At 36.3% G+C, this 23,494-nt stretch overlaps 1 protein-coding gene across 2 annotated transcripts in view; it reads right to left on the bottom strand.

Annotated features, from left to right (window-relative positions):
* The window catches only part of LOC113234707 (furin-like protease 1), a 600,106-nt gene that overhangs the window by 26,170 nt on the left and 550,442 nt on the right, over nucleotides 1-23,494 (bottom strand). For both annotated transcript variants that reach the window (XM_026470151.1, XM_026470150.1), the window contains exons 8-10: nucleotides 19,397-19,606; nucleotides 9,782-9,920; nucleotides 1,948-2,171 (exon numbers count right to left, since the gene is read on the bottom strand). In XM_026470151.1, coding sequence (XP_026325936.1) covers nucleotides 1,948-2,171; nucleotides 9,782-9,920; nucleotides 19,397-19,606 — 573 coding nt within the window. The remainder of the gene's footprint in view (nucleotides 1-1,947; nucleotides 2,172-9,781; nucleotides 9,921-19,396; nucleotides 19,607-23,494) is intronic.

Raw genomic sequence — 23,494 nt, 5'->3', positions numbered from 1 at the left:
CGCAGTTGCAGCGCCACTGACAACTGCCATGACACGCGCACCACTTCGCAGTATTTTTTTTAAATCAGACTGCTATATCCTACTGCCAAGCAAAGGCCTCTCCTCTCGACTTCCACAGTTCCCTGTTTGACGCAATATTAGGCCCTTCTGTTATATATGCGTGTAAGTCATCTCGCCATCTCCTTGGTCTGCCTCGTCATCGCTGCACAGCGATGACTTAACAGTTGTAGTGCCACTCTGAACGTGAAATCGCAAAGATCTGAGGGGCACTGCCACTGCGTCCGTCACCCTGAGACACAAGTTGACAAGTCCCACATGTCTGTAATTTCACCAGCACCCTAACCGGAACGCATTACTGCTGACATAAACGGGATAAAGAGAGTTTCTATCGTTTTCTGAAAGATGAAACGAAGTAAGTAAAAAACTTATGTCTGAGACTTGTTCAGTTATTGTTTTCTTTAGTGCAGAGTAATATATAATACAGATTTATTATATCAATATAATAAGACGCCATAACTTGTGAGCTAGACAAGGCTTCCCGAATTTTCAACTTGTGTTGCCGATAAATATTACGTGATGAATATACCTAATTATTAACTAGGTAATGTTTAAACTTGGACACGCAATTTCAAATACCTTGGTTACCTTATTTAAAGGTATTTATCCAAAATGTAACATTGTAAGTGCTTTTAATGTATTTTTCAAATAAATCTTCAATATTATTCTAGTTAGTGATTTATGAAAAGTATAATATTGTATCGATACAAATAAGTAATGAACATGTGTAATTATAAGAATTCCATATATAGAATTATAGATAACAGTAAAAGTAACCCTGCCACTTCACGCACACATTTGCGCGTGTGCAGATAGCTCCTTGCTGTATGTAGTAGTAGTAGGCAAATAATTTTCGGCCGTTTTATGGAGTGTCCGGGGTGTGATAAAGTCTCAAATTCATTTAAGGGGTAATGTATTTGCTTCTATTATAAGATTCCGATTGATATTCAAAATTTGCCATTTACGAGGTTTAAAACTATAGTGAAATAAAAACTTTATACTAAAGGTTATTACACAGCTTCTGCGTACTTGGATGACAAAAATCCGTGGTAGTGTGCCGTTTAACTCTTTCCGGTATTCTCGATCTAAGATGTTCAAATTAAATATTGTAATGATAAATGTATTCAAATGTATATTTTTACAAAGAGCAACCCCTAGAGTTTCTTGCTCATTTTTCACAAGGAGTCTGCCTTACGAATGAGCAATGGAGATTAATTTTAAGGAAGAATGGGCGTAAAGGTCAATTTAGTCATTAGTTCATTGATGTGGGAGTATTAAATTTTCAAGTTCTTTTGATCTGTACTCAAAGGCTTGTTCGTCGCAAAAAAAAGTTACGTAAACATAGTTACTTATAAAAATAAAAAAGATGTAATCGAATTTGTTAATTTTTTTTTTGTATGACATTCGTCTTATAAAGTTTGTAGATTGCCTTCTTTGTAAGTTACATGGATGAGAATGTTACGTAGCAATATCTCTTGCTGACAGTATAGAAAAATATCACAATATAACTTGCACTTCGCATCAAACCACAACCCTTGGAAAACACGTGAAATCCTCTTCTATGCGCATCGGACCAGTCCATCGGACTTTGGTATCCTTAGAAGAAGTCCGTGCGTGAGAACATAGGAAAGAGGCCAAAAAAGCAGAAAATAACACCAAAGCACTTTAGTTTATTTTATAGGCAGGTTTTTATAAATCTCGCAATTATGAACACTTGGCAGTTCTAGTTTCTCTTATGCCTGTTTACGTAGTTAATTATTAGATTTATAGAAGTGTTCCGTAAATAACAAACTTTCCGTGTTCGTTTTTTGAAAGTAATGCATACATTTCCGAACATGTTTAAGTAATCAATATTTACTGGTATAGTATAACTACATCTTAAAATCATACCTGTAAAGTAACTGTGGACCTCGGTGGTACGGCTCTTTGCGGTCTTGGAGCCGTAAGTTCACACCTCTTTTGGGGCGGGACAGTCTTCCAGGTCTTTGCCAGGCGCACCATGCCGGCTGCGTCCAGCAGGCCATACCCAAAAGAGTGGCTGACGTTCCTGCCGACGCCGTTTACCAGCCACTCTCCACCCATGCTCAGTCGTTCAGGCCTGGCTGTTCTCACCACTGCGAAATTTTTAAACTAGTTAGTTATTATTTAGTTGATAATGTTGATAACTCATTACAAGATTTTTTGAAGTCAAGCTTTTTAAAAGGTAGATAAAAAGATTAATTAACACAAATATATTTATCGAGTTCTTAGGTTTTCGCGATTGTTACACATAGGAAATGAAACTATTTTTCCGGATTTAAATCGCGTATATTTGTTTTTTCAAACAAACCGACGTTTCGGGCCCTTTACAGGTCCCATGGTCACGGTTGACTGTAGCGTAAATTGGAATGTTTTCTTTGTAAAATTAAAAATAAGGTATTTAATTAATAACTATTGTAAGTATAGTGAAAAAATAGGGTGGTTTGCATTAATATTAGACATAACTGGTTGAAGAGTGTACCACCTCAGTCAACCGTGACCATGGGACCTGTCAAGGGCCCGAAACGTCGGTTTGTTTGAAAAGACAAATATACACGATTTAAATGCGGAAAAATAGTTTCATTTACAAATATATTTTTTACAATTTTTACAAAATAGGCAATATCTTAAAGGACCCATTTATTCTTCCATTGAACTTTGACCCATCAATAAAAAATTAAGATTCATTCATAAAAAAAAAATATATAATTTATATTGCACCATTAAAAATTCGTTCGAACGTGTAAATGACTGTCAACACAAGAATTATATTTAGCAATGTATATGTTTGAAATGATATGTATCCAGCTATAGGGATTTATTTTAAAAAGTAAGTCTAATCGTCTTTTGAAAGTCTATAAAAAATATTCACTAATTCTCTTATAACTTATTCATTACGAATCTATTATTACAATATTTATTATTAACTGCCTCCGTGGCCGAACGGTTACCATGCCGGACTGCCACGCAGAGGTCCCAGGTTCGATTCCCGGGCCGGGGGAAATGTTTGTATGGCCTACATTTATTTCTCTCGTGAGTTTGGGTGTAATTTGTGGTTGTCTATGTGTATGTCCATGGCACCCGCGACACAGGGTTTCCCTAGTGCGGGGCTATGTTGAGTGTGTGCGTTATAATTATTATTATATTATTATAATATCTAATCAAATTGGCTAAAAAACTATGTCCCTAGCTGTTAACCCAGGACCAAACCACTGGAATCAGGACCAAACCACTGGAATCAGGACCAAACCACTGGATTGAGCTTCATAGTCCGAAGATCCTTTCTATAGAACGTCATCACTATAATAGAATCGTATGTGAAACTATTGAAAATAAAAAACACAGTAATTTCAAGCGAGAAGACGGTTTTAAGCATTCATCGTCATAGGATCCAGTTATCAGCAAATGTAAACGACATCAAGTACCGGATGTCGTGAGTATTGTGTGTCGGCCTAGTGACAACCCTAGTGCATAAATAAATAATGAAGATCAAGTGCAGGTAGTTAGAAAAACTCGCACGGCTAGAAGATGATGACACCCGCCTCTTCAGTCCCTTCGAGACCGTAGACGTTGCAATATTTATTTATTTATTTATTTATTTATTTATTAGGCACACCAACAGTTACTACAATAAATCAAGAGTAAGTAATACATTTCACAAACTAATCTAATTGCGTAACCATTTATAGGCGAGCACCTCAAGCAAAAATAAACATGTGTGTATAAATTAAAAGGAAAAAGAAGAGGAAACAAAAAATAACAAAAACAGTTTTAACAATTCTAAGACCAAGAAACTAACTTAAAAAGATATATATATTTTTAAGCAGAATACAAAACGCAACAAATACTCGACCATGTTATCTGGTCGAACCAAGAAAAGTAAGAATATTGTTTCTAAAACCTAGCCGCGAGTCAATAAATATATCGGCATGTTTGGAACAGTCATTATATAGATTAGACTTGCGAGCTACAGGGGAGTTACAACCCAGTACCGTTCTACGACGAGGCGGGTGAAAAAGCCTTACATGAGATCTCGGAAGTCTGGCAGGAATCTTAAAATTTAAATTACCAAGCAATTGTGGACAGTCAACCTTATAGCGAACAATCTTATATAGGAAAACCATATCTAAAAGTAATCTGCGCTTCGAGAGAGACGTTATTTTGAAATGCGCAAGTCTCCTGTTGTACGATTTAAATTTTTTTGCAAGACCCACAGAGAATGACAAGTGCCATAAAAAGCGCTTTTGCACCCGTTCTAAATGTAAAGAGTTAACAGCATAGTGGGGTCGCCAAACCACGCTTCCATATTCTAGTATACTCCTAACTAAGCCGTTGTAAATAAGTATTTTCGCTCGAACGCTGCGAAAGATTTTACTATTTCTTAATACGAAGCCGAGCATCCTGGACGCTTTATTAACAGTTGAATCAATATGCGGTTTAAAAGTAAGCTTTTTATCAATTATCACGCCCAGGTCCTTTATACAGTCCACTTCAGTTAAAAAAGTTCCTTCCAAAGTATAAGCTGATGGGAAAACATGCAATCTACGAGTGAATTTAATGAAAGAGCATTTGCCAGCATTGAGAAACATGCCATTAGCCTTGCACCAAAAGCTTAACTTATCAAGGTCACTTTGTAGTAAAGGAATATCATTTGCTGAATTGATTATCTTAACTAACTTAAGATCATCAGCATATAAAAATGGTGTTGAGAATTTATAAATATCAGGGATGTCATTTACAAATATATTAAAAAGAATAGGACCAAGATGGGAGCCCTGAGGAACTCCAGAGGTAATGGTACATATGTCAGAGGAGAATCCATTTACCACCACGTAAAATTTTCTATTATTAAGGTAAGATACGAGCCACTGTAACATAGAACCACCAAATCCATACTTTGCTAACTTCTCACTAAGAACACTATGCGAAACTTTATCAAAGGCCCTGCTGAAATCGGTGTAAATGACGTCAACCTGCGCGTTCGAGTCTATAGCACCAGCAACTGTCTCCACAAAAGTCACCAAGTTAGTGGAAGTTGATCGACCTTTAGTGAAGCCATGCTGGTGAACCGACAGGTATTTACTAAAGTAATTTTGAATGCGTGGACAAACTAGGGCTTCCAAAAGCTTAGCGAACGCTGACAGAATTGAAATGGGTCTATAATTTCCTACTAGTTCATCATCACCTGACTTAAGAATCGGTACCACTTTTGCCATTTTCCATTCACTTGGGAAGATACCGGTGCTTAATGAGACATTATAAATCAGGGTTAGTGGAACAGCTAGAGACTCGGCACAATTTGAGATAAAAACTGGAGGAATCCCGTCCGGCCCAGCACCTTTAGACTTATCTAAGGACTTAAAGCACTTGCTGACCTCAGATTCGGCAATACAGAGCTTTGCGAAACAGTCAGTGTTTTTCACAAAGTCGACAACTGAGCTGTTATTATGGATGCTATCGTGAATTACTTGCGAGTTATCCTCATACACCGATTTAAAGTGGCTAGCAAATAGGTTGCAGACTCCATCACCATCAGAGCAATATATATCACCATCACTCATTACAGCAGGATAATTACTTTTACCACCCCTCTTTTGCTTAATAAAAGACCAAAAATATTTACAATTTTTAGCAATATTGGATTCTAGACATCTGACGTAGTCATTATAATTTAAACGAGCCACCTTTTCGCTTCTTGCACTTAAACAATTTAACTCAATTTCGTCTCTCGGATTCCTGTATTTCTTAAATCTCTTGCGGATTTTTTCTTTTTCAGCATAAATCTTAATGAGTGGTCTACTAAACCAAAAAGGAAAATTTTTATTTTTAGTTTTAGTAACTGGGACAAAGTTAAGTATAGTTTCATTAATGAACATATAAAAATTAGATATCATCTCATTCACATCTTTAGCCGAAGCAAATAGTTCTTCCCAGTCACAATTTGCTAAGTGTTTGTTAATAGAAGCATAATCCGCTTTATAAAAGTTAAATCTAGGGTGATCTTTATAAATCAATTGTTCCTTACCCACCAAAGGAAGAATGATATGAAGGGGAGGATGTAATGGGTGTACTTTACTCAATACTTCACTGGATTTGTTAACTATACAGGAGGGCACATCTGCCATGACAAGGTCCAAAATCCTACCGCTGTCGTTTTCTATAAGGTTGTATTGCTTCAGATGGTTCAAATTTATGAAGTCGAGTAGTGACTGCTCCAAAGACGTAACTTCCGAAATTTCACCTGTCTGACAGTGAAGAGGCCATTTGATTTTCCTCAAATTAAAATCACCAAAAATGCATACGGGAGAATCCCACCTATCAAAAAACATATTACAACTCCTCATGAAATCGTTAAGAGTGGTCTTGGAGACAGGGGGTCTAATGTACACCGCACAGATGGCTATCTGTTTTATACAACAGGAGTTCGGTACGTCTATGTCAATGGATATCCAGAGATCTTCAGTCGAATTAAATTCGGAAATAATGCGCTTTGAGCGGTATTTTTTTGACACGGCGATCATGACACCACCTCCGTCAACCATATCGCTGTGCACAGTTGTCTCCCTATCCCGTCTGTACGTCCGAAACGTGGAGGTAACTAAAATACGTTTAATACATCATTAAGTCCCAAATTATAAATCAAAATAATCTGTTAAACCCTATTTAAATCACTTCATGACCCAGTTTAATCCGTTTGTTCTGTATTTCGTTTGACTCGCGTCTCTGGAGTATTATACCATTTGTATAATGTTTGATACATTTATTACTGGCTTTTGATTATTCTTTACGGATTATTTAGCTACAGGGACAGCTGTCAAATCACGACAATGCACGTTTCGTCAAACGCAGCAATTTCTATTAAAATCAATAATCTCAGTACAGAGTACTAAAAAACCGACCTCAAAAGTAAGTGGAATTACGTCTATTTGCTAAGTTTTATTGAAATATCCCCTAGTTCGCCACTATACAGGACATGACATTGGAGATAATAAAAATCGGTTCTCACTACTCAAAGTATATTGAGAGAAAAACGCGTTGAATTGGAGAAATAGCAAAATCAACCATTAAAGTAATTGCTCCTAAATTAAAGTTAGGCACTATTTATAAAAATGAATCTTCATGCGTGAACAGCCACCTTTCGAGGTGGATGATTTTCTTCAAAATGAAATGGGACCACTATGGAAGTACCCCCTTTCCAACAAAAAAAGAATCATGAAAATCGGTTCACAAATACCGGAGTTATCGCGTAACATACTTACATACAAAAAAATAGAACATACAGACGAATTGAGAACCTCCTCCTTTTTTGAAGTCGGTTAAAAAGATTTGGGTCAATAGATCCTTTCGTACAATTTTAAAGGCGTTTTTTTGACATAAGTTGTACCTTTGGTACACACTTTAGACCAAAACTCTACACCTTTTTTGGTATTGAAATGACCCGGGCTCAGTATAGATAGACTTTGTGCCATACTCTCAGAGATAGACCTTGACAGATTACAGCGCTGTTCTGCTAGTATTGCTCGATCAGCGATCGCACCCACACAATTTACGCGATGAGGTCTACGCAGAATACGCTCAGATAGGCACCGGGCAGATTTTCTACAAATTTTCCAGGTAAATTTTTTACAGATGATGTAAAGGTACTGTGTCGCATCCGCTAAGAATCTCGCTCAAGTTCTGTCGTATATAAAGTACTGTTGGAAGGGGTGAAAGCAAGGAAATTTACTATCCTGTGGACCGAAGCTTTAAAATCTTGACCCATGATACTTTACAAGATAGTTCTACCTTCGTCGTGTCCCTTTCAATGGCCTAGAAAGTTCGAAACACTCCATTTTTGTATACTAGCCATTCGTACAAAACGTTTTGCATCTTAATGCGTACGGCAAGGGAATGGAGTGTCATTCCCGAAAACTACAATTTGGGGCTATTCAAGGTTAGAGTGAACAGGCGTTTTTTAGACAGCTCAACGTCAATGAAGTTGTGGCCAAGTCTCCGTCAATTTTTAATTAAAAAACTTATAGGCGACGGTTATCCTTTCCGTATATATCAGGCGTACCGTCTGTTTGCCAGTTTCATAAAAAAGGCCGTTCCCGCAAATTTGGGCTTCGTTTTCATTCTCTATTGAGTTAAGGTACCCTTAAACAGATTACCATGACCGAAGTTGCCCTACGCCGCGATCGTGTATTTTTCAATTTAGATGTCGTTTGTTAGTTTTGCATTACCATCAAGAGACTTTGATGTAGATGAGTGCTTATCTGCATAATTTATCTATAAAATAAACTCTAAGTCGTTAACAGGAGCTGCCAATATTGAAGGCTGTTACCTTTACACACTCTACAAGCAGCGATGCAAAGGCGGTACACGTTTTGAATTAATATCGTTAATTAGTATCGGTGCAGTCACGCGTTGGCATTGACGCAATCGCGCGTTTGCGCGTTTGTGTCAATTGAATCGCGCATTTGCATCGATGCAATCGACTATAAATCGCGAGTATAGCGATGCAATCGTGCGTTTAAAGTAGCCGTGTGTAACCACCCTAAGTGAAATGGGTTTTCCGCCTATTGTTTTTTTTTTAATCAGCGCTGCTACACACTAAATGCTTTTTTGACCACTTGGAGGGCAATTATCCATTTTATTACTTAGTAACTTGACCTCAAGCTATGGAATTATTTGTACTATTATGTGAAAGAACGCGGAAGGCTGATGTCCTGTATCTATTTAAAGTAGCAAGTGGCTCTGTCGATTGTCCTGAGATTCTCAGTAATTGGTTTACGTATTCCAGTGGCTTCATTTCGACATCCTAGAGCAAGTGAGTGTTATAACAGAATAGCGAGGCAGCAAGATATTGACTTATTTTTTACGACTTTTTAATACTTCTCCGGTCCATCTTAAGCGACTACTCTGTATTCGGTTTTGATTTTGCTTTCCCTTAAAAGGTTATTCAAATACGAATTTCTCTTTTTGATTTTTTTTTCTTCTCATTGTTTGTTTACAGTTCTAACATAAAATTTAACGGTAAACTTATCTATGGAAACTTGTAATTGGTCATCTATATTTATTTTTGTAACTACTAGCTGTTAGTTTCCCTAAAAATGTAAAATAAAATAAATCAATACCGGGGTTACACCCAGACAAGAACCTAAGTAGATTCAACCGAGACTGAAACCGGCTTCATTTTTAATCATAATGCCAACCTTGGGGAGCTTATCATAACGCTCAATTGGTGCTACATTGACGCAATTGTACCTCTTGTAATGTTACAGGAAATGGTTTTGAATTGATTTTTTAATTTTATTTCAAATTTATGACGAGTCAATAAAACATTGAGTATTTTTATAATATACATAAATTTAATTGGTATGTTGGTATTTACAAATGTGTTAACATACTTAATTCAATTTTGACAAAATTATAAAAAAAAATAGGTTTCAGGCAAATCATTCATGTCGTAAAAGTAGTGTAAGCATCAATTTCCAACCATATTGTTATTTGTGTTACTTGTGTTAGTTTTTTTTATATTTTAGTTAAACATATTTATGTTTTAGTGCATGTTGTGTTTGTGGCAATTACATTGCTTGCATTGTTAAAATATAAATAAGTAATATTGTACACAAACGTTGGTAAACTTAATAAATAAATTATAATTACGTCAATGTAATAAACGAGCGACAATCTGTGGATGTATGAATGAGGAGGTACAACAAACCTATATGCTGCATATCCCGCCAAGTGAGGTCCCGATTGGCTTGCAGCGCAAGCGCACATATGCCGGCGGCAAGCGGCGCAGACGCTGATGTGCCCGTGTGACCCGTTGTACACGAGTGTCGTAGATCTGTTGTTACCACCTGTAAAATAAATTAATCATTAGTTTTTGACTTAATATGTGGAGCTTAGTGTGACTAACTAAGTCAATAATTTTCTTAAAATTCGCTAAAGCCTAACACCAAAGACTATAATTCTTTTTCAACACAAATACGTTAAAACAACATCAGAAACACTCGTTCGCTGAAATGTCCAACCAAAAAAGTTTCATGAAAATATGTTACACCAATCTTTTCTTTTTAAACAAAATATACGACCTTGTTTGTATTAAAATGATATAAAACAGAAAGCGGGCAAAATCCTCGTACGCTACACTTATTGTGTCATAAATCATTTAAGTTTGACTGTAGGCACCGGGGTAAAACATATACATATGAATATGCTCACTCATTACCTTAGTGAATACTAAATATGTGAAAACATCTGTGTTACGATCACGGAAAAAAAACAACTGAAGTGCGTTAAGCTTCGTTTACTATAAGAACCACTGTCGCCAAAACTCACACATTAATAATTAGAAACACAGGATTGTTAATATAACTTAAACTTTACCCAGTCGCTTTATCGTTGAAATTTCAATCAATGTGCTGCAATCTAGCGGTTAATAGCTGAACGACAACGAGGTCGATATGTTTACTTAGTTCTCTAAAAAAGAAGCGGCCATATTGCAGCGGCTCACTTTTGTTTCTTGTAATAAATAATCTCAGTACAGAGTACTAAAAAAACCGACTTCAAAAGTACGTAGAATTACGTCTATTTGCTAAGTTTTATAGAAATATCCCCTAGTTCGACACTATACAGGACTTGACACTGGAGATAATAAGAATCGATTCTCACTACTCAAAGTATATTGAGAGAGAAACGCCTTGAATTAGAGAAATAGCAAAATCAACCATTAAAGTAATTGCTCCTAAATTAATGTTAGGCGCTATTTATGAAAATGAATCTTCATGCGTGAGCAGCCACCCTTCGAGGTGGATGATTTTCTTCAAAATGAAATGGGATCACTATGGAAGTACCCACTTTCCAACAAAAAAAGAATCATGAAAATCGGTTCACAAATACCGGAGTTATCGCGTAACATACATACAAAAAAAAAAAAAAGAACATACAGTCGAATTGAGAACCATGAAATAGTATTACAAGTGTGACTATAATGTTTGCACTCAAAAATAGCGAAACTTTGCGCAGATAAAAAAAGGTTTTGCGGAACTCCGAAAACCGTTGGCAAACGTGACACGCAAACGAATCACTTCTACTGTGTTTATTGTTCTGTGGTTAGAATAATTACGCCCTCCCTCATTAGTAAACAACTTTGTAGTAGATAATTACGAAAAAACAATAATAAATACGCAATAATAATGTGGCAGGACCAATTACGTGGTCGCGGACGTCTATCCCCCTGAGGTGTGTATTACAATTATGAAAACACATGTTGTATTGAACTTGACATGTAACAAAATAAGTTAGATTCACCATGTCCCGCCAAACAGTATGCGTACAAACATATTGAAGAATTACACAATACAGAGACTAAATTAATTATAGCATGTTCGCGTATATATGCTCACATGGTTCTAATAGGTCGACCAATAATTTAAACGCCGTGATAGTTATTTGTGTCAATTATAATAAGAATCGTTGAAGATTGTCAAAATAATAAAAAAGAGAAAAAAAAAACGATTCTCAAGTGAAGCAACCGCCTTTTAAAAAATCTTTTAATGCAGTATTATTGATTTTTTAAAGAAAATTATGCTACCTACAATATTTATTTTACTTAATCTCAGAGACGCATAATCGTGGGACACACCTGTATACATATAAAAGTCAAAGATTATATAATATTGACTTAAAACAGTACTTGACATGAATTTATTAAATACGTTGTTAGGTAATTTATAAATTTGTCGACCTCCGAGTCGAGTAGCTTGCACACTTTTTTCATGGTGGTGTCGCCATCCCTGAGGTCCCGGGTTCGATCTCCGGCCGGCTCCATGTAGACAAAATTTTCTATATTGTCTCAAAAAAAAAAAAAAAAAAAAAAAAAAAACAGTCCTTAATACTCCAGGAATGTTATAATCCAATAAATATATTTAGCTGTGAATTTTTACTTGTACTTTTCTTATCACATTTACATGAAACGTGTATGCACACATCACACATTATACCGTCTTCATTTCGTTTATTAACCACCTATACCCACGGCAAAGGAATGGAATGCACTATCTATGTTACCCGAAAACTACAGTTGGGGCTATTCAAGGCTAGCTTCAAAATATGCTTATTCATTAATAGGCATATTTTAAACAAACGCGTACTAATGTCATTCACACCTTCGTTGAACATCGGAGCGCGTCTATTTTCCATAAAAAAAAAGAAATCACAAAAGCAAATGAATTTTCAATTTGGGATCATTTTCGAAACATATATTTAGATCATTTGAAACCTTATATTCACCATACTATAAAAATTAACAATTAGCGTGTGGCAGCGGAACAAGCTCATACACTATGTAGAGCACATATTACATCACTGATTTTTATATCGACCCCATTGTTGTTGTGGACGCATAAATATGTAATCAGTACAGAGTACTAAAAAAACGGACCTCAAAAGTCATTCATCCCCTAGTTGGCCTTCCTTAGAAGTGGATTTTTTTTTTCAAATTGAAATGGATCTACTATTGAAGTGGAAAGAGAGCTCTTTCCAACAAAAGAAGAATTTTCAAAATCGGTCCGCAATTGACGGAGAAATTTGTGAATACATGGATACGCCTGTAAAATTTGAGGATTTCCTTCGATTTTCATGGGATCCCCTCATCAAATTCTGACGTGATGCCAATGGGACCACCACGAGAGTGTACCCTTTCAAACAAAAAAAGAATTTTCAAAATCCATCCACAATTGACGAAGACATCTGAACACATACACCCACGCACATAACGTGTAACCTCCTCCTTTTTTATAAACTCTGTTAAAAAAACAAATACCCGTAGCCTTAAACAATAAATATACACAAATAACTAACTACGATAGAGCTATAGAGCAAATAAATAATTTCTGTCACAGGTGGATGAAACCTACTAGAAAACTTCTAATATTTTCTTCTATGCTTCCTTTTTTCTATGCCTTCAAAAATGAACCCTCGGACCGCAAAATCGAACACGATTGGAACTTTCTTTGAAAATAAAAGAGAGGGAGAACGTTTCATATTTTTGCAGCTAAGTATTTAAAACATCCTGCGAAGCCTGCCATTTATAGTACAGGCAATAACAGTGTCGAGTAAATTACGAAAACGTCACAGACGAAATTAATACTATAAAAAGCTTTTCAACATTCATAACATAAAAATAAAATCAGACTCTGTCATTATTATATTATGAACCTACGCGCCGCCCACGCGGTGTTAACCTATTTTTACTTTACGGAAAAATTTAAGTAAACACGGAGAGAAAGCGTCTGAACTAAACAACAATCAATCCCTAAAGTAAATTTGAAATAATTACAAATAGATAAGACATCGGTGAGATTATGATGAGCTATGAGATCTATCATAAACACATAAAAAAACAGGAGAAGGTTCAGATTCAACTCGATATATATTACGCGAAAACTGCATTTGAAAGAAAGCCGTTCAGACAAAGAACAACCATCGGCAACAAGTACATAACAGAAATTCATAAGATCTGCTAACACAGGAGAGCGGTTAGCCCCGGTCTGGTAAACAGTCGCTGGTTCGAGTCCAGTCAGATTTGAGCATTTTTCTTTATATTTGTTCAATCTTTGTATCAGTAACAAACAGCAAGATCTTGAAATCTACACTTTTAGGTTCAATAATGAACCCTGTCATTATGGTCCCCGCGCCTTTACATTTTCCACTTCAAGGAGTATCTCCACATTACCATAACTCTAATTTTAACTTTGAACGAATTCCGTAAATCTTTTTGTTTACAAAATATAGCAACACCGGGAACCTTTTCGTGTCTAACTTAAACTTTTTAGACCAGTTCTACTTTGGAAATCCTTTCGCACTAACACTAAAGTTAAATAAACTTAGTTTAATTTTTTATTGAATTGATATTCAATTATTTGTTATGTGAAATTACTCCACTATATTGTTATAATTATTAATACAAAGATCCAACACTCAGAAATTAATTCCTTCGGTCCGGCCGCGATTGTACAGCGACATCTCTAGCCGGGACTGGTAGCTGTAAAAGTATCTAACTGGGTGACGAAATACTTTCATGGATTTCTCATAGATGGCGTTACGGCTAAAAAGACGTTGAAAAACCAAATAAAAAGATACGACAACAAACATATAGAAAAATTCGTGAGGTCCGCTAGTTCGTTCCGTGGTTTAGTTGGTATAGCGTCTGGCGTGGTATGCTAGAAGACGTCGGTTCGAATCCTGCCGGATCGAAGGTTTTATTTCTGAGTGTTCGATGTTTGTGTTAACAATTAAATAAACTTAGGGTCAAATAAATCTCTTTGGCAAACACTACCAGAAAGAAGAACCAGTTAAAGTTAACCAGTTTACTAGCAACAAAACTAATTGTGAAGAGTTCGTTCAGGGAAATACTGTAACCATACCCATTTCTGCCACTAAAGTACCGACACATCATCAAGTTTCGAATTAATTCATAACTACGTTGAAGGAAATGATTGTTGTACGTTCTTATCAATAGTGACGTGCAGTTAAATTTATGGATGTATATTTTTACGACACCGCTCGGCATTTGTTTTTCGAAATTCGAATAAAAAAAAATGAAATCTAATACGATCGTCACTTATGTGATTGCTAGCCAGCACAACCTCCGGCAAACTCTCGTCAAAGCTTATGCAAAACAAAGCAGTTTCGAATTGACGATATATATATTAAGTAAACATTGCCCAGCAGCGGGAGGTATAATGTATACAATATGCCATATAACTGCACCAATTGCCTGGTCTCAAAGTAGAAAATTCCCCTCCGTCCATTTGAATCCCCTGCTACCATCCCCTGGGAGCTTTATAAGGATTTTTCCCTGCAATATGAGAATAAGTTTTCACCGAGATCACTAGAACACGAAGATCAGAGCCAATTTAGAATCAATGACTGTCAGTAATTACAGGTTTCTTACAACGGTATGATTTTTTTATTTTTTCAATATTTCTCGTAAGTACCTGACTTTTTTTAGATCGCGATCACAAAGTGCCAAAGGTTTAACCGTGAAGACGGAAAGCTGTCCAGTGCGTTGAATCCTGTGCTTACACTAAAATTCAAACTAGAATGATCCCTATGACACTTATTTGACGTTTGTCATAGGTATGAGGTAAAGTCGATAGATTTTTAGTGCATTTGATTTTTTAAACAAAAGTCTCTCTTCTAGTTATAGCGGGTGGGTCAAAAGGGTGTTGGCGGTTTGGAATAAGAATTAAAAAAAAAACGTAATCGTACAATGTTTTTTATATTGTTATTTATAATCAAAACATATCTTGGAATTTTTATTTCTTAAATATAATGTTGTCTAAATGATATCCATCAGTGGTTTTCGTAGACCACCGATTTAAAAAAAATCACATGGAGTGAGATCGGAGCTGTGTGGGGGCCATTCAATATCCCCTCTCTTCGAAATTAGTTTTCCCACAAAGATTTCTTTCAGCAGGTCTATGGTCACCCTAGCGGTACGGCACGTGGCACCATCTTGTTGGAACCACATCCTCGAAGTCACGTTGATATTCTTGCAAAGCTGGGACCAAGAACTCCCTTCACATGTCGCAATAATTGTTGGCTCTCACCGTCATCGCGCGTCCTCTTTCATCCTCGTAAAGTTACGGTCCGACTACACCGGATGCCGATACTTCAGCCCACATGACAAGTTTTGGACTGTGAAGTGGACGTTCATACAGACATAGGGGATTGGTCACAGACCAGAACCGACAATTTTGTTTGTTCACGTGACCATTAAGATGAAAATTGACCTCGTCAGTGAATATCATTTAAAAGAATCGTTGAACCGGTCAGGCATCAGATTAATGATAATGAATTCGGTTTTAATTCTTGGACAAGCTGGATCTCGTAAGCCTTAAGATGCAAATCACGTTTCAAAATTCGTCGTAAAGATGTTCTTTTGATGTCCAAATCTTGGCTTCTCTTACGTGTTGATTGTTGGGGATTTTACTAAACCGAAACACGAACTCGCTCAACAATATCGGGCGCTCTTGCAGACACTGGGCGACCGCGATCCATTATTGCTAGTTTCGAACCAGTGGTTTTAAACATTCTAATTCATTTGCGTATTGCGCTTGGAGCCTCACTGATGTTTCGCAAACCGTGTTCCTATCGATATCATCGTTACGATATATGCGCGAACACAAAACGGCTCCATGGCGACTAAAATTTCAAGAAGCGACGCATTTAGTGATATAACCCCCGCCACCCCGCTTCATACAGTTCTGAGAAACTAAGGAATCAAATATTTTGGCACACCCTGTATTTTAGTGACGTATTCTGAACGATATATAGACGTGTGAAGTGTTTTATATTATATTGAAGGCATAAAACACGCAACTATAATTCAAATGCAATTTCAATCGATTTTTTTTATTAAATACCAAGAAACATTTATCATACCTATTAATAATTTTATAGGTTTCAAAAAAGTAATTCACTATTATTAAAATTCGTACTTTAAGAATGAATACACACATTATATATACACTTATTCATTAAATCATCGAAAACTTTTTATCCGCATACCTCATCACTAACAAATGCAGTACAATGAAGTAACCTTTGCATGAATGTCGTAAAAAATTAATACATTTTAACTTTTTCATTTAAACAAAACCCCGACTACAAACGGTTGCTTATCGACTTTTTTGATTTCCATGGGATCCCCTCATCAGATTCTGACTTCTTGGTGACAGTGGGACTGTTACGGAATTCCTAGTACATTTTATTGTTTTTTTACTGGTTTGTTTTCATGGTGACTGTGATTTGTTGATTACATGTATTGCGTCAAGTGAGAAAATTATTTTTTCATTTGTGATAGCCGAAACGAATCCGGAACAGCGTCGTCTGCAACAGAGACCACCTCGAGTGTTCCCTTTCAAACGAAACAAGAATTTTCAAAATTGGTCCACAATTGGCGGAGAAATTCCAAAACGTACATACAGCCGAACGTATAACCTACTTATTTTATTTACCCTTTTTATTTTGAAGTCGATTAAAAATGTTTTTCCGCTCATTTCTAACAAATAAACATTGATTTGAGCAAGCAAGGTTTATAAAAATAATTTATGAAATACGTAAATTAGCGCGCGTCGTTACAAGGTTATATTTTGTAGATTTTTATGAACTGTCACAGGGATCATCCCAGATTATTTAGTGTAGTGTTTACAACAATTAATACATAATAATAAACCAAAAATTATTCGACAATTTCGCGTGTGGACACACTTAGTATGATTTGTCATGTGTGTGACAATGCTAACGCCACAAGCGATCGAGATAAAGGTACTCGTCGACAGCGAAAGAGGGTAGACATAATCTCTGTTCTTAAAGTTGTCAACTGCCGCTGGCCAGGCAGCCCGTGACCACGGAGTGTTCTCATGTTCAGTAGGTACTGAGAAGAACTACAATTCTGATTTATGGCACGCTTGTTCAAACAACCATAAACACGTCAACTTGACGTCATTTTTTAAACACCGAGTGAATGCTTTCATTCTATAAAGAATGGCGAATGCGACCACCCGCGGTGTGCACTGTGAGGTTATGCGAATGTGTGCGTCCGTACCAGGGTTATTGCTGATGCAGGGTTTTACACATCAGTGAATGTTGAAACAGCGTGCCTTTCAGGTCATGTCGCGTCTCGAACATCCGCAATGGATATCAGCATCGATGAATGCGGATGCGGGTATTCGCAACAACCCTAGTTCGTGTACACGGCGCGTGGAGGACGTGCACACATAGAAGACGCGCTCTTACGTTTGTATGGAATTACCCTACTTGGTTCTATTTTATTAAGGTGTAATGATTCCGATATATTGGAAAAATGTAAAGAAATCGCACTATGGCAAGAAATCATTAGAGAATAATCACGAAAATATTATTATAACCAATTTAGTTTATTAATAATCTCCTTATCCACCGCGCACAGTTGAGATACGTAGTCAGTGTAGGCTACGTAGTTATAGGCTGCGAAACCATGAAACCCGTAACAAAATCGTATCATTTAATCCCTAGGGCGTCATGTGCGTCATTTAACCCTTAGGGAAAAAAGCACCTACTAAAGAAACTACTAAAGAAAAAAATACTCAAACAGCCAGTACATGCTCTAGTCTGGTTTTAGTTCTTTGCCTATTCCGCATAGATGGTGGCGCCATATTACTTTCCCGAGTTACTGCGTTTGTAGTATGAACCTTTGTAGTGACGCAACGTAGCTTTTAAATCGTTTTGCAATCGAAGTGAAAAGTAAAGTTATTCACCACAGGACTAAGAGCCAATACAAACCCTCGAAGTAAAAAACACCCGTATACTGGCTCGTTTTAGTCCCTCGATAAAAATATACTATTATCGATAATATTTAACCTAGAGTTCACAAAACTGTTACATCACAATAGGTTTACATAAAAAAAACTCGCATGGCGGACAAGGTTTTCCGCCATCAAGCAGCTCGAAACGCGGGAGAAGAGGAGCCGGTGGCATCCGGCCAGCGCCGACAAAAGCCGAGCGCGGCAAAATTTTGCTCGCTTCCAGTGCGGGTTATTACGGCGGTACAGTACTATTATTTTATTTAAATGCAAAGCTAAGTGGATTAAAAATGAGGAGTCTTATCAGATAACCGCCTCTTCACGGTTAGAAACGTGAGAAAGTAGAGCACGGGGTTATTGGGTTCTCTTTAACATTCTACGTCACACCTACATTATCTCACTATTCATTTCTGCTATTTAATTGTCTTTGTTGGCATTTGTAGTTCGTATGATCACTACACTACTAGATACAGGGTCACATTTTAGATAAATACATATTTAGTTGCATTGTTACAAGTACATAGTTTTGCGATTTTCTAATAATAATTATATCTTTCTTGCAAAACACAGAAAAATAGATACAGAGACGTGCCTAGCTCCCAAACTAGAATCCCCAGCATTATGGGTAGCTAGGTCTTACGTCCGTCAATTGTGTTGCCTAAAAATAATAATAACTTAATTTATTACTTAAACTAAGTATATTACGCTTAATAAACTTATAAAATATGGTTTTCTGTCTAAATTTCAGACTTACAATCTGCAGTAGTAATTTTGAGTGGTTGCCTTGTGGAAGAGTTCATCCAGAGAAGTACTTGTAAGTAGTACTTTTTAAGGGTGCTGGTGAAATTACAGGTATATGGGAGTTGTCAACTTACGTCTCAAGGTGACGGGCGCAGTGGCAGTGGTCCTCAGATCTTTACGATTAAAGCTCTGAGTGGCACTGCAACTGGTGTGGGTAGGCGTATTATATTATTATAACTGACCTGTTTTTCCTTAATGGCACCGCTGCTGTAAGTGGCGGCCAAAGTGGAGCTGCACATCTCCGAATACCATGGCACCTCTCCTCGTTCCGTGGCGGAAGAGATTGACAGCGTCCATATCGAGTTGGTGTAGCCGTCGCAGTTGCAGTTGTCCTGTTCTCTGCCGCCGTTGCCTGACGCCCAGACAAAGATGGATCCTTTGCCGTTACGACCCTGGAGAATTAACTTTGACATTTATTACCTATCTATATTCATTTAGTTCAATAAACAAATTTTATTATATGAAAAAAGATAAGTAAAAATGATGAAGAGCATGTCTACGAGCTCAATGAATTAATTATAAGTTTATTATGAACTGTGTTCGGATCCCTTAGAAGTAAAATTATTTATGTTTCACAAAGCATTTTTTGCTCTAAAATAAGCGTTAGGCGTTTTTGTGGGCACAACATTATTACTATTATGTAGTGGAATCAAATGCGGAAACTTTGGAGGTCATAGGTGAAAGTCCTCAATAAGAAGCTTTCAGTTGACCTCGTCGAAGCCTCCGGTGGCCAGAGGGTTGGCAGCTACTTCCGCCAAAGATAAGCTTAGCCGTCCTGAGGGGAAACGTTGCCAGCTTCCTGAGCACAATGCCCCAGGGCGCGACCCTCGATTAAATTCTTTAGAAATAAAAACACGAGTTGTATTAAAAGCACTTATTTCTTTTATTTGTTACTTAATCGCACTTTTAGAATGAAAGTGACCTAATTAAAAAATCAACAAAATGTGTAAATGTACATTTTAAGTCTTTCGTGGTTATTCACTGACTATCTGTTGGGAATTCCAAGAAGTTCCAAATAAAAAGAGGCTTTTAAATAAACAAGGGAACACCGTTCTCGGCATTAGCCGAGAATAACAAGCTGGTCTTGACACTAAATAAAAATTAATCTAAAGTTGCTTGATGTTTGTTTGCTATGAACGACATGTCAGGCGCACAAACTAAAATTCTACGAGTTTCTTACCACGGCGCGGGTTTTTTTTGTTTTCCCCAAATTTCGGAACGGTTAAGATCGAACGCCAGACTCTATATGAGTCTCTTTCACACGTTACAAATTCCACTTCTGCGTCGGTATCTCAACGTCGCGTTTAGTGTCAAATCACAAATTAACATCTCCAAAGACAACATGCAACGCCGTTGGCGAAAAGTGAGAGGTTAGCAATCAAGCCCTTTTGGTTCCAATAAGCATAGTAAGATTTTTACAAACGCGACTTACTTTTTATTTAGAAGCCTTTCTTTTATAATTAAAAAGGGGTTCTAATCTTGATAAGCTAAAACATCTTTCTTAGCTGATGAAAATGCAAGAGAATTAATTCTTATTAGGTCAAACTACGAAATTTAAGTAATAAAATTACTTTATAGCCTTAGAATAATAACGCATAGAAATCTAGCCCGCACACGCTAAGTGAGGGCCTACACGAGCGGGCGGGAGTTCAGTGCTCAAGGTCAACTTGCAAATTTTAGCTAAAAATGACGAAATGTGCGGTAAATGAGTGTAAAAATACGTCAGACAAACATAAAATAGATACTAACATCACATTCCACAAGGAAGTAACGCGTTTCAACTTGTATTTTTATATAAATATTCACTAAAACCGAAAATTAACCTACTACTAAAACTAGCCTACATGAATTTGATTTTTGCCTCACTTGTGACAGTTCGTTTGATATGAAACTATCATTCTATGCGTTATTATTCTAAGCTTATAGCATCTAATCTCGCGAATCATATTTTTTGTCTTCTCCTGTACTTTAATCTGTCAAATATAATTTCCTATATCAGAAAGGTTTACAAAATTCTATTATCTATGATCATTGACTTAATAACAAAATGGTACTCGTTACCGAACTGAAAGATGTCATTATAGTCCTGAGTTTGAAAAAAAGAAAATTATATTTTTGCTAATTAAGAGTCTCCTTAAACGCGTCACTGTGTGCCTGAACAGAATTACGTCACTATATTTGTGAAATTACTAAAATTCTATTTATTTTATTAAATAATAGCTCAAAATGTTACGGAACCGGTACAAACTATTTAAAAACAATATACTGCCTCCTGACTGGTTAAAGTTTACCTACAAATTAAAACAGAAAGAAAGAATGAATGGAAATTATAGGACTGCCGAACACAAACATTGGATCAAATGCCATCTTCGTTTGTTCGCTCCATTTTGAAGACTCAAATTTTAATAAAACTTTGAATATAACTAGATTACCTACATGATAATGCAATTCCATCCCTAACAATTAATTGGTAAATAAATTTACATTTAATTTTGATTAAAATGGCTCATTACTTGCCTAGTATTAATCATAGTTTGATTACAGTAAACTATAAAAATTTGCAAACATAAAAAAGATGAAAACCGATACCGTTCTGACGCGTCACGACACGACAGGTCAGACAAATGTAAATATTTTTTTATAAGTACGACAACGGGTGCTTCATTCACGATAAAGTTTGACATGCTCTGTCCGTCACAAAGGCAGCATAATGTATATGTTAACAAATATTATAGAAACCTAAACGAGTCAACCTCGGTTGAACTGCCAAAAGGCAGTTTGTTGGTTGTAAAACTTCTTTTTGGCAGGAAACTAAACTTATCAGGGTTTCCGTAGGCCGGCAGACCTTTGCATAAATAAACCTAAAAAAAATCAACAGTGTACACAAAAGTAGGGTTTGTTCACAGAGGTATTTTTCCTAGCTTGAACGTGAATAAATAACATTTTGCAGTAACAAAAGGTCTCGGTACGGAGGAATAACTGTATGTAAACGCAACTCATAGCGCAATTTTCCTAAAATATGAGTAAATACATAGAATAGAAAAAGACTTATTAATGGCTTACAACACATCAATAAACACATGTAAATTTAGAAAAAGAAATAATAATAATAATAATAATACGAAATTTAACTTAAAATTAAAATTATTAAATTAACAGTTAAAAGTACGTAGGAAATAAAATTACATTAAGACGATATAGAAACAGTAAAAAAAAATTAATACAAAAAACAATGTGTTGCTACCGTGAAAAGGCTGCGACTCAGCGTAATGCCTATCTAGAGACTGACGCTGATCTTCCGTCGCATCCTCATTTGTTAACCCAAACCAACCCAAAAAACGAAGAAATCAGTAAATAATGAGACGTTTAGCACTTTCACAATGTTAATGTATAGAACATGGTGATATTCTACATATACATACATATGTATAGTGAGTGTACCACATATGCCATTATATTATACAAAATTATAATAAAACATAAATCAGTGTCAGTGGCCAATGGCAAGCACGCAAGTATAGTCTATAAGATATACCTAGGTACCTATTTTACATCTCTAATTCTGTACTTTGAAAAGCTACCGCCATCAGACCTGTGTAGGGTGACTACATTAATTTAGATAAATATAATTATATTATCGTTAATTGTATAAGTGCATAATCTACTTACTGTTTATATTTATATACATGCCATTAAAATATTTCTGTTTCATGTGTAAGATAAATAATTTATATAGCTTCATATAATACATAATTGTAAATATAATATATATGTAATAGTACTCTAAACGTGTAAAGTAAATATAAAATATGTGTAATAGATATAGTATACAGACGGACAAGCGCATTGTGTTTTGTTATTAGATATTTGTGCGCGTCCACCGGCCGGCTGCATGATGGACCAGTTGCCGCGAAGAATAGCAAGGGGCGGGGCCGAGCACGGCAGTGGCATGACATAGAAAAGTCGCTTCTTTGCTTTCGAGTGGAATGCGTGTCATATGCTCAGTAATCTCGGCTACCCCGCTATTTTATTTATTTTTGCGAGCAATTGCTAACCGATGTAATTTCTGTTCGATATTTCCTATATGTTCCTTCTGCTGTAATCTCTGTGTTGTTTCCGTGAACGAATATACTGTGAATGGTAATTTTTGTGAGTACCATTCCGCGGAACCACTAGTAACGATTCTACACCTGTTTTTGCTTTTCTAACAAAATAGCTTTAAGGTATTTTTTGACAACAAGCTTTGACAATGGAAGTTTTATTTATTTATTTAATTTCAT

This window comes from Hyposmocoma kahamanoa, unplaced genomic scaffold (assembly GCF_003589595.1).
Source record: "Hyposmocoma kahamanoa isolate Upper Pololo Valley unplaced genomic scaffold, ASM358959v1 86, whole genome shotgun sequence".
Taxonomy (NCBI): domain Eukaryota; kingdom Metazoa; phylum Arthropoda; class Insecta; order Lepidoptera; family Cosmopterigidae; genus Hyposmocoma; species Hyposmocoma kahamanoa.
The sequence above is the reverse complement of the archived record's forward strand: the minus strand, read 5'-3'. Positions and strand labels throughout refer to the sequence as shown.